At 43.5% G+C, this 13,189-nt stretch overlaps 1 protein-coding gene across 1 annotated transcript; it reads right to left on the bottom strand.

Annotated features, from left to right (window-relative positions):
- Positions 1-3,999: 3,999 nt before the first annotated feature.
- On the bottom strand, positions 4,000-12,963 carry scrt2 (scratch family zinc finger 2). The gene is made up of 2 exons (XM_020104703.2): positions 12,239-12,963; positions 4,000-8,795 (listed from the first exon to the last, which is right to left on the bottom strand). Exons 1-2 carry the CDS (start codon positions 12,396-12,398, stop codon positions 7,996-7,998), a joined length of 960 nt encoding a protein of 319 aa, XP_019960262.1. The 5' UTR covers positions 12,399-12,963; the 3' UTR covers positions 4,000-7,995.
- Positions 12,964-13,189: the final 226 nt, after the last annotated feature.

Raw genomic sequence — 13,189 nt, 5'->3', positions numbered from 1 at the left:
GACACAGCCGGCTGCGTGACTCGGAGTTTCTGTATGAATAAATACAGTATAGTAAATATGTATGGTGACATATTTCCCCCCCGGGCGTTCGTCGCTTTATACGTTGTCAAACTGGAGTTGCTGCTTTGCTGTCAATCAAACAGCCACTTCATTACGCGCCAAAAGAGAGCAGCATCACACGCAGGGAGGAGAGCCTGTCACTCACAGCGTATAGACATGTAAATCATGTGCGGTGCCGAGGTGTGTTTGAGTCCCACTACACTCTGCGTGACCCTCTGCTGTCACAGCAGGACCGCGCTCTCGTCGCTGGCGTACCTCGATTACTTAGATTGAGTTAGTCACACAGGTACAGCGGCGGGTCACGGAAGAACAGTTCCCACATAATGATTTGCTGTTAATATTAGATTTCAGTCCCCATGGGATTGTCACACTTAGAGCAGCTGGAGAAAATTACCTGCCAGGCCTCCGACGGGGAAGTGAGCTATATTTATTTATACCTTCTCGTCTTTACACGTTGACATCCTTTTAAAGTGATAATTATTCCGACAGCGATTTTCAGTCTTCAAACTCAAACTTTGTGATGGATGAGTGTGTCTGAAATCATGACACAGTTTAGCAGAGGTGGATGTTTGTGTGTGTGTGACTGATGCCGATTGTTCGCTGGTGGCTCACGTTGCTTAAACCTATGAAATCATTTTTTCTGCCCCATCTCCTCCCGGTGCGTCTCCCCGCAGGGCGGGATTCCTGTTTAATGATCTTCTCGGCTTGAACAAAATTTTGCTCTCTCACCCTGAGAGGAAACAAGCTTTGGAGTGGGGTCATTTAGATGTGGATGAAGTGGTTCAGTCTTTCTCAGTTCATTAACTTTACCCTCAAAAAACAGCAGCGCAATAACATTTCCACACAAAAGCGCTGTTGAAATGATTGTCTCTGTCTCTGAGACAAATGATTAAGACCTCGTCTCTGTGCTTCCTCTGCTTCCCGTGTTCCTGCATGTATTGTATATGAAGAGGAAAAGGAAGCTATTTAAGGAGTGCCCTCCTTGACTTCTCCCCGAGTGCTGATGACAAGTTGGATATCTTAGATGCATAAAAATGTGATTTTGACACGACTTCAAAAAGAGAAGCATACGGATGAGGTGGACCCTCTGCCAACAGAGAGACGAGGAAACAGATGGGTTTTACACAAACAGCACAAACATCAAGAACACTGAGTTAAAGAGCTTGGCAGTCTCTCTTGATGAAACAGTGAGGAATGGAGGCGCTTTTAATGAGCATCTCTCCTGTGATGCAGAATGTGAAAGACAAACTGTTCGCTCTTAAAGGGCCAGTTACCGTCGCTGGGCCCATGACTGGTTGAAATGGTTCCTCCCACCTCTTGATCGGTGACTTTCAGCAGGACGCACACTTTCGTGTTTTTGTTTGGGAAATAAAAAAAAGTCTCCTGCGGACGAACGGATCCGTCTTTAACGAACATCACTGTGTTTATTACTGTTGTTGAATTCAGCTGACGGGCGGCGATCAGCCAACAGATGGCGCCAGATGTAAGCGAAGGGTCAGAGCCGGGGGGGCCGGCTCCAGTGGAGGAGTTTTGAATCAAGTAATGATAGTTTGTGTAATTACAAAGATGACATGTTGTTATTTGTGTCGACTGTGAGCGACTGAGAGACACCAGTTGCAGCTAAAACACTTTGTGAGTCTGAAATAGACGGAATCTGCGATAATGAACATATTTGTTCACCAGTCTCCCATTTTTTAAAGCTTCAGCCACAACATCTAATTAATTAATATGTCGATTATAGTTTTGATGGATTGTTTGGTCTATAAATGTAAGAAAAGAGTGATTATATAATTTTCCTACGTGTTCATTTGCCATCAATCGTCTGTGCAGCCGATCAGATGTGAATGTGAACGATGAAGCTACAACGGAAAACTATCATGAGGCACAGTTTGTCTTTCCCGACCATCTGTCCACAGCCCAAATATCTTCAGTTTACCTTCAAATGAGAACAACAGTCAATATTCACAGCTTAGTGACTGTAACCAAAAATGGTTGTTTTTTTTTTTAGCATCTTTGAGAAACTGAAACCAGTTGCACTGAAAATCTTTCCGCTCTTGAACCTCTCATCTCACCAAGATCATCTGTCTGTGCAGAAAAATGAATAATTATAATTCCTATCGTGTGTTTTCTGCTGCTGCTGCAGATGCATCTGTATTTACTGTGTGATGATCTCTCACCACATCAGAAGCCGGTTATATCTTTTTCTCACATCGTCACTCAGATCATGACGACCTGATATGCTCTGAGTGTGTGTGTGTGTGTGTGTGTGTGTGTCGTGCTGTAGAGTGTTGCAGGGATATGTATGCAGGGCCACAACCTCCCATACCTGCCCCCCAGTGCTGATCACTCACAACCGCTATTGTTACACACACACACACACACACACACACACACACACACACACACACACAGCACACCCACGGGTCATGTAATTGGATTCCATGGGTTCCCATTTTACAGTCCATTGCCATGTAATGAAATCAGTTATTTACTTTCATCATAAAATCTGATAAGGGACAACATCTGCCGGGGTAAAGTTTGAGCGAGTGATGCACATGAATGTTGATGCAGCACGTTGTGATCTGCGGCAACCGATGTGAGCTGTTGCATCCTGCACAGGAATCAACACCTGGTTTTTTTTTCAGCTTGTAATTTTCCCCTTCAAGGGGGTGGGGGGGTTTTGTGGTGGGGGTGGGGGGTCAGTGTGATGAAAACAGATCACCCAATTTATTCAGTTATTTGTTTACCTTTAGCAACACGACTCACAAACAAGCAGCAGCAGTGGAAACCACTGCCTCTGCACATTAAAGGAAGGAGTGTGCAGCAAAGTGTCGGGTTTCTGAGTCCGAGCTCTGCTCTGCTCTGCTCTGCTGTCTCATTATGCTGCTGCTGCGCTGCTGGAGGACACTGAAGGACACAAGCGATTGAATTCAAGTGTTGTATATTCCCTGGAAACCAATCAAGAAAAGCCCCCAGAATAATAATCCCTGCCCGCTGTCATGATTCATTTTTATTTTGTTCCATATTTTTCCCTGGCTTTTGAGTCACTCAGAAAGAGTAGTTCCAACATGAAATCAATGTTCCATTAAAATTTAATGACCAGGAAGGGGCTTAATAGTGGCGGTACAGATGTCTGTGCGTTTGATAACGTCCACATCTCAGGAACTCTCATTCAAAGCCACACTGGTGTTGTCAGGTCTCCTGTTCTGTTGCCGCTGAGACAAACAAAGAGCATCAGTGTTTATGTGCCTCCGAGCGGAAGAATTAAAAGTTGGTAAATTGACAAAGAAACTCATAAAATCCATCAAACATTGACCGAGGAGGCTGCAGCTGATGGCACATTGTAGTCACAAGCATAATTACTCGTAGAGTTAATGTTGACTGAAGGCGATTTTCCAAACACACTCACCAGATATCTCAGCATTTCATCATTGTACAGGCGTAAATTATGAAAAGAAGGTGATGGAGCTGCTGGTTAAGATCAGGGCTCAGCTGTGAAATGTGGTTTGGTTCAGGTTGAGGCATTTATTGGTCATGGTTAAAGTTTTTCTGTCAGGAAGTCAATGTAAAGTGAGCGTGTGTGGTCCAGGTATTACTCATGTTGTGGGGACCTGAATGTGTTTACATTATGGGGACTTGTTTTCTTATGGGGACAGAAGGAAGTCCCCATAATGCAATTCATTTAATTGTAAGGTGAAGACATGATTTAAGGTTTGGGTTTGGGTTAGTAGTTATGGATAAGGTTAGAGAAAGTCTCCAAAAAATGAATGTAAGTCAATAGCATGTCCTCTGGAGTCAAGGAGACACGACTGTGTGTGTTGCGTGAACGTGTGTGTAGAAAAAAAATACAGGAATAAATAACACAAAATACCAAATTTCTTCATTTCATAAAAATCAATGTGTCAATTGCAATAGAAATAAAATAATAGGCTTGCAGGGTCCTTGTGCTATTGTTTTTATTAACGTTATCATTGCTATTGTTGTCATCATTATTAATTAGCAGAACAAGATAAATCAAAACACCCCTCAGCAATCATGGCTTAAGTTTCTTCATACTCAGCTGGAACAGAGAGACAGAGAAGGAGAGAGAGAGAGAAAGAGAGAGAGAGAGAGAAAGTGGAAAATCTTAATCAGTTTTTTTTTTTTCTTTGAGGACCATATGGAAGGTTTCAAGCAGCCGACCATATGTTGAAGGCTTTTGTCATGGAAATCATACTTTTTGGCACTTTTTCATTGCGCAGCCAAGCCGGGCACATAAATAAAAGAAAGGAAGAACAGAGAAATCATACAGAACACGATCAAATCTTTGAGAGTACACAGAGTTTGAAGTTTTTGTTTGTAACTTACAACAGATAGCTTTTTAATCAAGACACTCCCTGATTCACGTGGCCACCCGGACTGCAATTAATACCTGTATTTGTCTATTTTTCTCTTAATAAAAAAAAAGAAAAAAAGAAAAGACAACATGATTATAAAAAGAGCAATTAAATGTCTACATGCATTGTCATATTATTGCTGTGATATATTTACAAATATATTTACAAAATTATCAAAGAGGAACAATGTTTCCCTAAATCTAAATTCACACGTTTAGAATCAAATTGTGCCTCTTTTTCTGTGATCAGTGTTTTCCCCTGGGGAGGACGACGCCTGTGGTTCGTTTCCCGAATCCAGTTGATTTTAATGATCTCCGTACTTTTGTCTACCTCGGTCCCCAGGTTTCAGAGGTACGTCATATTTGTGTTCCACAGTAAAATATAAAACATACAAAATAATCTACTGGAAGTGATGATCTCTGCGATAGTTCGCTGAAACAGCAAAGCTAAGCGAATCAGGAGACAGGTGGTTCGGAGGCTCTCATGCAGTGATTCAGCTGCAGCACTTAGACGACCATTGACGAGACGATGGGACGGACGGACAGAGTGGAAACTTTTCTTTTCTGTCTTTTCTCCTCTGATTAGCTTTTTCTTTTTTTTTTTTGCTTTGTTTTGTTTTGCAGGACGAGCTCAGCATCACCGGGATCGTGTCATTGATTTGGAATATGCAAATAGCTGACAGTGCATTTGCCTGCTGGTGCTTGACCTTCCCCTTGGAGGTCGCTCGCCGACTCAATTACGCTCCCTATCTGCAGTCTGTCTGCAAACACCTGTTATCCTCCCACACTCCGCCACCCACCGCCAATCCCACTTCAACACATCTCATCCTCGGTGCGTCTGTTTGGAGGCAGTAGGGGGACGAGATGAGGACGGATGGTGGGGGAGGGGGGAGGGGAGGGACGCCAGGCAGGGGGAGGAAATAATGGAGGAGGGGGGATTTAGAGATGCATTACAGCAAACCTTCTTTACCATTTCCGGTTAGTGCTGGTTAGAAATGTACACAGTCATCATAATGGGATCTCAGCAGGTCTCTCTCCTTTAACACCTCAGCTGGTTTAAATGGCGCCGAAACATTTGGGAGCAGCGGTGATTTTTTTATTTAACTATATATTTTTGAACGTTTTCATTATGTCAGTGACCTAAGTGGAAATTAATGTTTCCTGCTGCGTAATATGTAACTTTCAAACACTTCAGTCGAATCAAGTCTGCCCTCAGCTGCCAGAAGAGATTTTATACCTGGTTAATCTTAGAAACAAAAGAGACAGTTCAAATAATACGAAATAAACAAGGAACATCAGCTTCTTCCAGTCAAATTAACACTTGTAGCATATTTCCGCTCGCTGTGTAAAGGATGGAGTGTTGTCCATTGTTACTACATCACTATCTTTATTGCTTCAGCACATTTAAATCTGGATGAATTACACCCACATTATTCAACTCTCTGTCGGATAGTTTCACGTGTTTATGAACATATCAGCGTCCATTTCTGGGAATTATTTATTGCCTCGGATTTAAAGAGAACCTCCAGTCTTCAGGAGGCCGGGAAACAGCAACATGGAGAATATTTTAGTTTTTCATTTTCATCGTTTCTTTTTATTGCCCTAAATCGACTGAAAACAGGACAGTGACTGTGATTGTTATACATGTCAAATTGCCGTGTCAGTGTAAATTATTGCCATGAAAACAAAAGTAACTCTGCATTCATTAGTTGGAAGTTCTTCTAGCACTGGTACCGTACATTGTTCCTCTTTAAAAAACTAAGTCCCTCGGACTCTCTACAGTTTTCATGCATATAAACATTTTCTTTGAAGATCAGCAGCATCTTACAAGGTCAATGGATGTTCATATTTTAAAATTATAAACAGTAAATAAATACATGATAATCAACGAATAATTCTGTCTTCAATAAATACACAAAAATAAGATAAATAAATAATACAAAATAAATAGATAAATAGGTAGATAAATAAAGTATTTACATGATAAATAGATGGGATGCATTTAAAACCGTGGGCGGAGCTTTGAGCGACATATAAAAAGGGACAAACAGAACGATTCGACTGTCACTTTGTAACTGAGGGTGTGTGTGTCCATACCTTCACTCTGAGGTAACACTGGCGGTGGCGGAGCACCTCAAACACTGGCTGCACATTGCTTTGTTAAGACTGATGATGCACCATAAAGGCAGCAGAGTTCATGCAAGCCACCATGGTGGAGGAAGAACAACGAAAGTTTTCATTGCTATAGACAAATCAACCGCACATGGCACTTAAAAACAACACGTCATTTGGTCTGGCTCTCAGAGTTTTCTCGTCAGGGTGAGACTATGAATCTGATTGGATGTGGTGTGATCGCCTGTTCAACAGGCCTGTTAAATGTTTTAACATCACTGCTATTGGCGGATTCGACTGAACGACCTACGGCCTGTTATCATCATCTTGTCCAGCTTATTTAAATTAGCTTTTTTTTTTTTTTTTCCCATTTTAAATACCCACAGTTACAAAGATGCTTTTGATCAACAAGGGATAATAAGCACAAAAAAATAAATTTAGAAAAATCAAATACAAAAATAACATCCGTTGAATTAAAACATTGGTGTGGAAAAAAGGGTTTGTCGTTTAACCTTTTAAAATGATCTCCCTTTTTTTGCAAATACTGTCATAGTTCACATTTTCATAAAAAGTTCATGTTGGCAGTTGCAAAAGAATTCAATTCTTAGCAAATAAAAAGCAGCATAAAAATACAAGAGGTCATTTTGTCTCTAAAAAACAAAAGAACACTGTTAGTCCTTTTTTATGTTGTTTTTTTGTCGTTTTCTCATTACTATTTGCTATAAAATATCAGGAATCTAAATATTATTACTATTGATATCAATATCATTATAGTCATTGATAAAAATTCACATGCCAGGCCTCATATATAATTGTGTGTAAGTGTGTGTGTTTGTCTGTGTACTTGTACTTCTCTCCTTGTGGGGACCAGCGACATACACCCCACAGGTGGGGACATTTAGGAAAGTCGGGACATTCCGGTTCCCACGAATGCAAAGGGACATTTCAGGGTTTACTGGTCTCTGGTTTCAGGTTAGAATTAGGATTAGGCTAAAGGTTGGAATTAGGCATTTAGCTGTGATAATTAAGATTAGCATAGTGGGTTATAGCATTATGTAAGTAAGTGTCCTCATAAAGACTGAAGTACAAGTATGTGTGAGTGTGTATTCATACATGTCTGCGTGAGTGTGTGTATGTGTGTGTTTACATGAGTACGCATCCATGCGAGTACATGTTGAGTCATTGTGTACAACTATCATCTACAGTCTCTATTTGGGGGAAGGTTGTTGATTGTATGTTTCTGTGGACGATTAGCTACTGTGCAGGGAAAAAATCCAGCATCTTTTGAAATTGTCTTTGCCATAATCATTAGAGTTTCTTCACGTAATCTCAGTGAAAATATTGCTTTCTAAAAAAAGGGAAGAAAAAAGGCATGGAGGGCAGAGTGAACAGGGTTATTGGTGGTGAACCTACAACGGGGGTTCAAAATTTAGCTTCTTCCTCGGGGGTTAGTTTTCTGATCCAGAGTCGTCTTCGTCTGCGGAGCCCTTGAAGCAAGCTGACTCATAGTGCTTGTTCAGGTAGGACTTGAGAGCGAAGGTCTTATTGCAGCGCTTGCATCTGTAGTGCTTGAAGGCAGAGTGTGTTTGCATGTGGGCGCGGAGGTTTGAACGGTCAGCAAAGGCTTTGCCACAGTGGGCGCAGGCAAAGGGCTTCTCCCCCGTGTGTGAGCGCATGTGACCTTGAAGGAGCCACGGCCGGCTGAAAGCTTTGCTGCACACGTCGCATTTGTGCTTGAGGTCATGGGTGAGGATGTGCATGGCCAATGCCGGCATGGACACGTACACTTTATTACAGGTGGGACACTTGCGGGCCATCTTGCTATCCAGGCTGCGGTGTGTCTGCTTGTGTCTGCTGAGGTTGGAGGAGGTGGCGTACGTCTTGCCGCACTCGTTGCAGGAATGGCGAGCCGTGCCCGGTACCCCCTCCGGAGTCCCAGCGTTGGCGCTGCTGCTTCTGGAGCCCCCTCCACGACTCTCGCTGTCACCCTTTCGCCTCGAGCGCCCGTCAGAGATGAAAAAGGCATCCATGGTGTAACCCTCGGCCAGGGCCTCCGATTCACCACTGTAGAAGCCGCTGGCTGTCATGCCAGACTGGGGGCTGTCGGGTTGCTTCAGGTCGGGGTCACAGTACTCCCCTCCGCTGCTCACCGGTGTGTACAGGGGGTCTGACACCGGCGAAGCCAACTTGTGCTCCATCTTCTTCTCCCCCTGGTATACAGATGGCGTGATGTAATCCTGGATATAGCCTGGGAAAAAAGACACACACGCAAACACAGTTGGCCAGGGGTTGTGATGGATAAGGACACAGTGACACACTGGTGATTACATGATCATCGTGTTGGATGATTGCCCTTCGTAAAATGGTGAAAGAGCGAGTGGTAGCACAGAGATAATTGCATTTTTTTTCCCAGAGCTCACAGGTTGTACACACAATAGTGCAGCGATGCAGGGAAACATGATGTGCTCAGCTGCGATTAGGAAGGTTGCAATTTTACAGTGAGGACGAGCGGGAGATAATAGCTCATCAAAGAAGACTGTGAGAGGATGCATATTAAATAAAGTCGTCTCATTGATCAGACGTCCTCTCCTGTGATGTGTCAGTCCTCTGTGGCCAGGGCCTCGCTCTATGTCTACTTATTGAACACTGGCTCAACAATTACATCAAGTCTCAACTGCAAAACCTAAACAAGACATTATTTCCTCAGATGTTTTATCGTGAAAAGGATTTTAATTAAATTTAAATTTGTGCTCTAAATCCAAACACCTCAGTCACAGGTCGATTTCAGAGCTTTCTGTAGCAGTTATTTGATTTTTCCTGCAAACAACAAGTGAATGGTTTGGTTTTGCACCGGATCAACTTGTTACAGCTGCTTAAATCCTGTCAGATTCTGTGCTACTTCTTTTAAAAAATGCTGCAATGCAAAAGGCACCACAAGAGATTTAAATGTCCCCAACTGTACAGAGCATGATTTCAGAGAGATATATTTTCATTGGCATCACTCAAGTATTTCCTTCCTTTCTGAAGCAGCTCAGTGCCAGAGGAGCTAAAAGGCTCGCTGGCAGCTAAATGCATCCAAGCACAACTCAATATACTGAATACTCTGATCCTGCGAATCTCCGGAGCTGAATAAATACTAAATGCATTTACCTCCAGGTTTGATATTGTGAGGTGGAACATATTTGACTGAGTATAAAATGTGGTCACATTCCCTTTCTGAGAGTAATAGTGCATAACAGCAGAAAAAAAAGCCCATTCCTAAGCATTGTGTGCAGCAAGCGGTGGAAATTGGGTATTGACTGGTTTTTAATGAAATTCAAAGTTTTGAACTGATCAATAGGCCATCATCTGTAAAATAGTGCAGCTGTAGGAACAGTCGAGCGCAGGAGAAGATCAAGTATCTGCGACACACAATAATAGTTTATTGAGCCTGGTGCGCTCGAGGGCCGATAATGTGCCGACATGGCATCGTACACATTGTTTGTGAAGAGGGTCACCTGCCCACCGCGGCAGACGCGCTGAAGAGCCTTAAGAAACAGGCCATTAAGAAATCAGCTGAAGTGCTCTCTTACTCCAGCGTCTCCGCTCCCAAGGGTCTCTGTTCACACACCCACTCTGTCAAAGACATGACCGTGACACCCGAGGACCGGGGAACACCAGGCCTGTGCACACATTGTTATGCTGCACTGCATGGGTGCACTGTTTTCAACTACACAGATGGTGTGTGTGTGTGTGTGTGTGTGTGTGTGTGTCCGAGAGAGACGGAGCGATGCTTTCTTTAAAAAATAAAAAATATCACTTATTTACAATTTCATTTGCGATTAAAATCAAATTATTATTATTTGTAAGCACCTGTTTCACAGTCACTCGTGAAAACAGCACCTCAACCTTTATTTTTTCCGAGATTCTTTTTGTTTTTAATCTCCACTAAGCAGAGTTGTTTACTGTGTTTCAATTACCCAAGGTCAGACATGGAGCTCATCATTCGGGACTCTCGCTCTATCAGCCTTTCCAGCTCATGGACTCATTTCTCTAATGCAAAGCAAGCATGTAATTAATGGACCCTCTCAGCCACCCCTCTTTGTTGTTCAACAGACACTCAAGTCAAATGTCTCCACAATGGGGGGAAAGAAAATCTCCTGGCACGGCAGAAGTGCTGATGTGAGGCATTTCAGCCTCGCAGGGAATTCTTTCATTTTTGCCTCCTCTTTTCTTTCTTGGAATCAGCACAAAAAAAGATTCTTTTGTTCAAATTAAAACGCCTTTTGTCAACATCAGTGTTGTGCCTTATCGCGCTTTTCTCATTTTTAATATAACGCTTATTATCCATGGTGTTGAACAATAGACTCTGGAACAATAGAGAGTGACAATAACTATACAAATGGATTCTGTAATAATAATGTTATATTGTTCAGCAGGAAACTCAAAGAACATTCATCATCACAGACTACACAACATGCAGGGTGAATGTGTAAAATGTCTTTATCACATTCTTGTTTTTACTCTTTAACCAGCAGGTTGTTTTGGAATTTAATTGTTTCAATCTTTTGTTTATATAATCACAAGTTAAATGTTTCTTAAATCCCATAATCCCGGTCATGTAAATTTCAGTGGAGCTTGTTATTGACGCGGCTGAATAACAGGTGGGCATCGTCACAACATGTATCTGTGGACTGTGAAGCCTCTGTGAAAATATCCTGACAAATCACAACAAAGACACATATGGCCCTCGCAACGTGGCCACAAAATGGAAGCGGCGAGCTTAAAGCAGAGCGTGAAAGTGAAGGTCGCCTCTCTGCACCGACCGGGGCTTAGCATGGCCGGCCCGTGTGTTGACCACAGTGCAGCTATGTGCCTTTCTTCATGTTTACTGTACAACCTCCGTCACGTGACCGGCCTCAATGCTGCCCCAAGCATTTTTGTCTCCTTTTTCTCCTTCCCTTCGCTATCCCCTCAGCCCAGCTCCCCACCTCCCTTCCGGCCGTACTGTACAGTGTGTTGATGTCTCTAGTGGCGGCGATAGGCCTGCACGGCTGAAACTCTAACCCCTGCTAGTTTTCAAATGCCCGGAAGGAAGAGAAAGATGTAGTGGAGCGATGGGGGTGGGGAGACTGTGCATGCTCCACTTGGATGGGAAGAGGGGGGCAAGGGAGGATCGGACCGTGATGGGAACCCAAGGACAATAACAGCTAAGGACAAATGTATCATCTGATACTCATCTCTCATTTTCATGAATTTTTTAGTGCACATGATGACCAGATATAGTCACTGTGTGCGTGTTCCGCTACCACAGGGTTGGTGCAATCACACACATACACAACTGGAGCTTCTCCTGATTAGACACACGTTTTGTTCCCTATTTACATAAGCTAATCCGTGGCTGTGACCTGAATTGTGTCTGTCCTTCACTGGAGTCAAAAAACAAAAGTCTGGGAGCACAGAGATGGGGGTGGGGTGCCTCCGGAGAGGATTAATCGGGATACTGATGCAAAAATCAGCTGGCTGCATGTAACATCTCACATTAATATACATTCTACGAGCAGGAGAAACGCTCAGGCAACACAAAAACAATCGAGGATGCCATCTGTGCTAAGTGTGGAAATGTGAGAGATGCTGAAATCAGCAGTGGAGCTGTGTGCAGGCTCATCTTTATCTGGAGCGGGGCAGACAAGTGGAGGCATGTTAACTCACCATTCTCGCTGAGACGAACACCAAGGCTGGTCACCGAGTCTGTGATGGAGCGTGCAAAAGTGAACGAGTCGTCCAGGTGGTGATGATGGTTGGAGGTGGCCACATTGGACGAAGAGAAATCATCAAGCTTGATTTTCTTCACCAAAAATGAGCGGGGCATGTTTCAATGGATAAAAACACAGAGCTTAGAAAAAAAATGCATGAGAGAAAATATGAAAACCCTCGGAGGAAGCACGCGAGCAGGGCTGGCTGGAAGGTAATCCTTGCGATTAATGTGAAGACGGCGGCCAAAAACATAAGATAAGAAAGAAAATGGAAACCAGTGGAGAACAAGGCTGACGGCGATGCTGTGTGATACTCTCTGGCTCCCCCAGCTTCCCCAGGAAAAATAAAAAAATAAAAAATAAAAGCGATCCTGTTCAGCACTGGATAGCTCCTGTGATGCAGCAGGCTTAAGGGACCAGTGAGGAAGAGAAGAGATGGAGACAGACAGGGAGAGGAGGGAGAGAGAGAGACTGTCAGACTAGCTGAGATCAGCAATCACGCCAGCCTTTATATGGGGCACAGGCAGTGGAAGATCAGGTGGTGCTGCGAAATGGAGCTGCTTAGCTTTAATCCATCAAATGTCCCCGGGGACACACATCAAATTACTACTGAACCGTCTGTGCATTCGCACACAGACAGAGGAGAAAGAACACAGCCAGACCCCCACTGCCCCCACTGCTGCTCCCCTCCTCTCCCCTCCCCTCCCCTCCCCTCTTTCACCCCGCTTATGCTCCATGCTCGGAGGAGGAGTAAAAGAGGAGGGCAGACAATGGAGATGTGGATGAGAGCGCACTCAGTGTCCTGTCCCCCATTGTTTTCAGATGGAGTGGCACAGTTTATGTTTGCCTTGTACAGCCGCTGCCTCCCTCATGTCATCTCTGTCACCTCAAACAGCCTCAGATCTCT

The sequence above is a fragment of the Paralichthys olivaceus genome, chromosome 6 (assembly GCF_024713975.1).
Source record: "Paralichthys olivaceus isolate ysfri-2021 chromosome 6, ASM2471397v2, whole genome shotgun sequence".
NCBI classification, from domain to species: domain Eukaryota; kingdom Metazoa; phylum Chordata; class Actinopteri; order Pleuronectiformes; family Paralichthyidae; genus Paralichthys; species Paralichthys olivaceus.
The sequence above is the reverse complement of the archived record's forward strand: the minus strand, read 5'-3'. Positions and strand labels throughout refer to the sequence as shown.

Bases quoted from the DNA above. Each gene is read 5' to 3' on its own strand.
- scrt2 (XM_020104703.2), bottom strand. From the start codon at position 12,398: ATGCCCCGCTCATTTTTGGTGAAGAAAATCAAGCTTGATGATTTCTCT. The intron at 8,796-12,238 runs GTGAGTTAACAT...CTTTTTTCCCAG, and splicing joins TGTTCGTCTCAGCGAGAATG to GCTATATCCAGGATTACATC.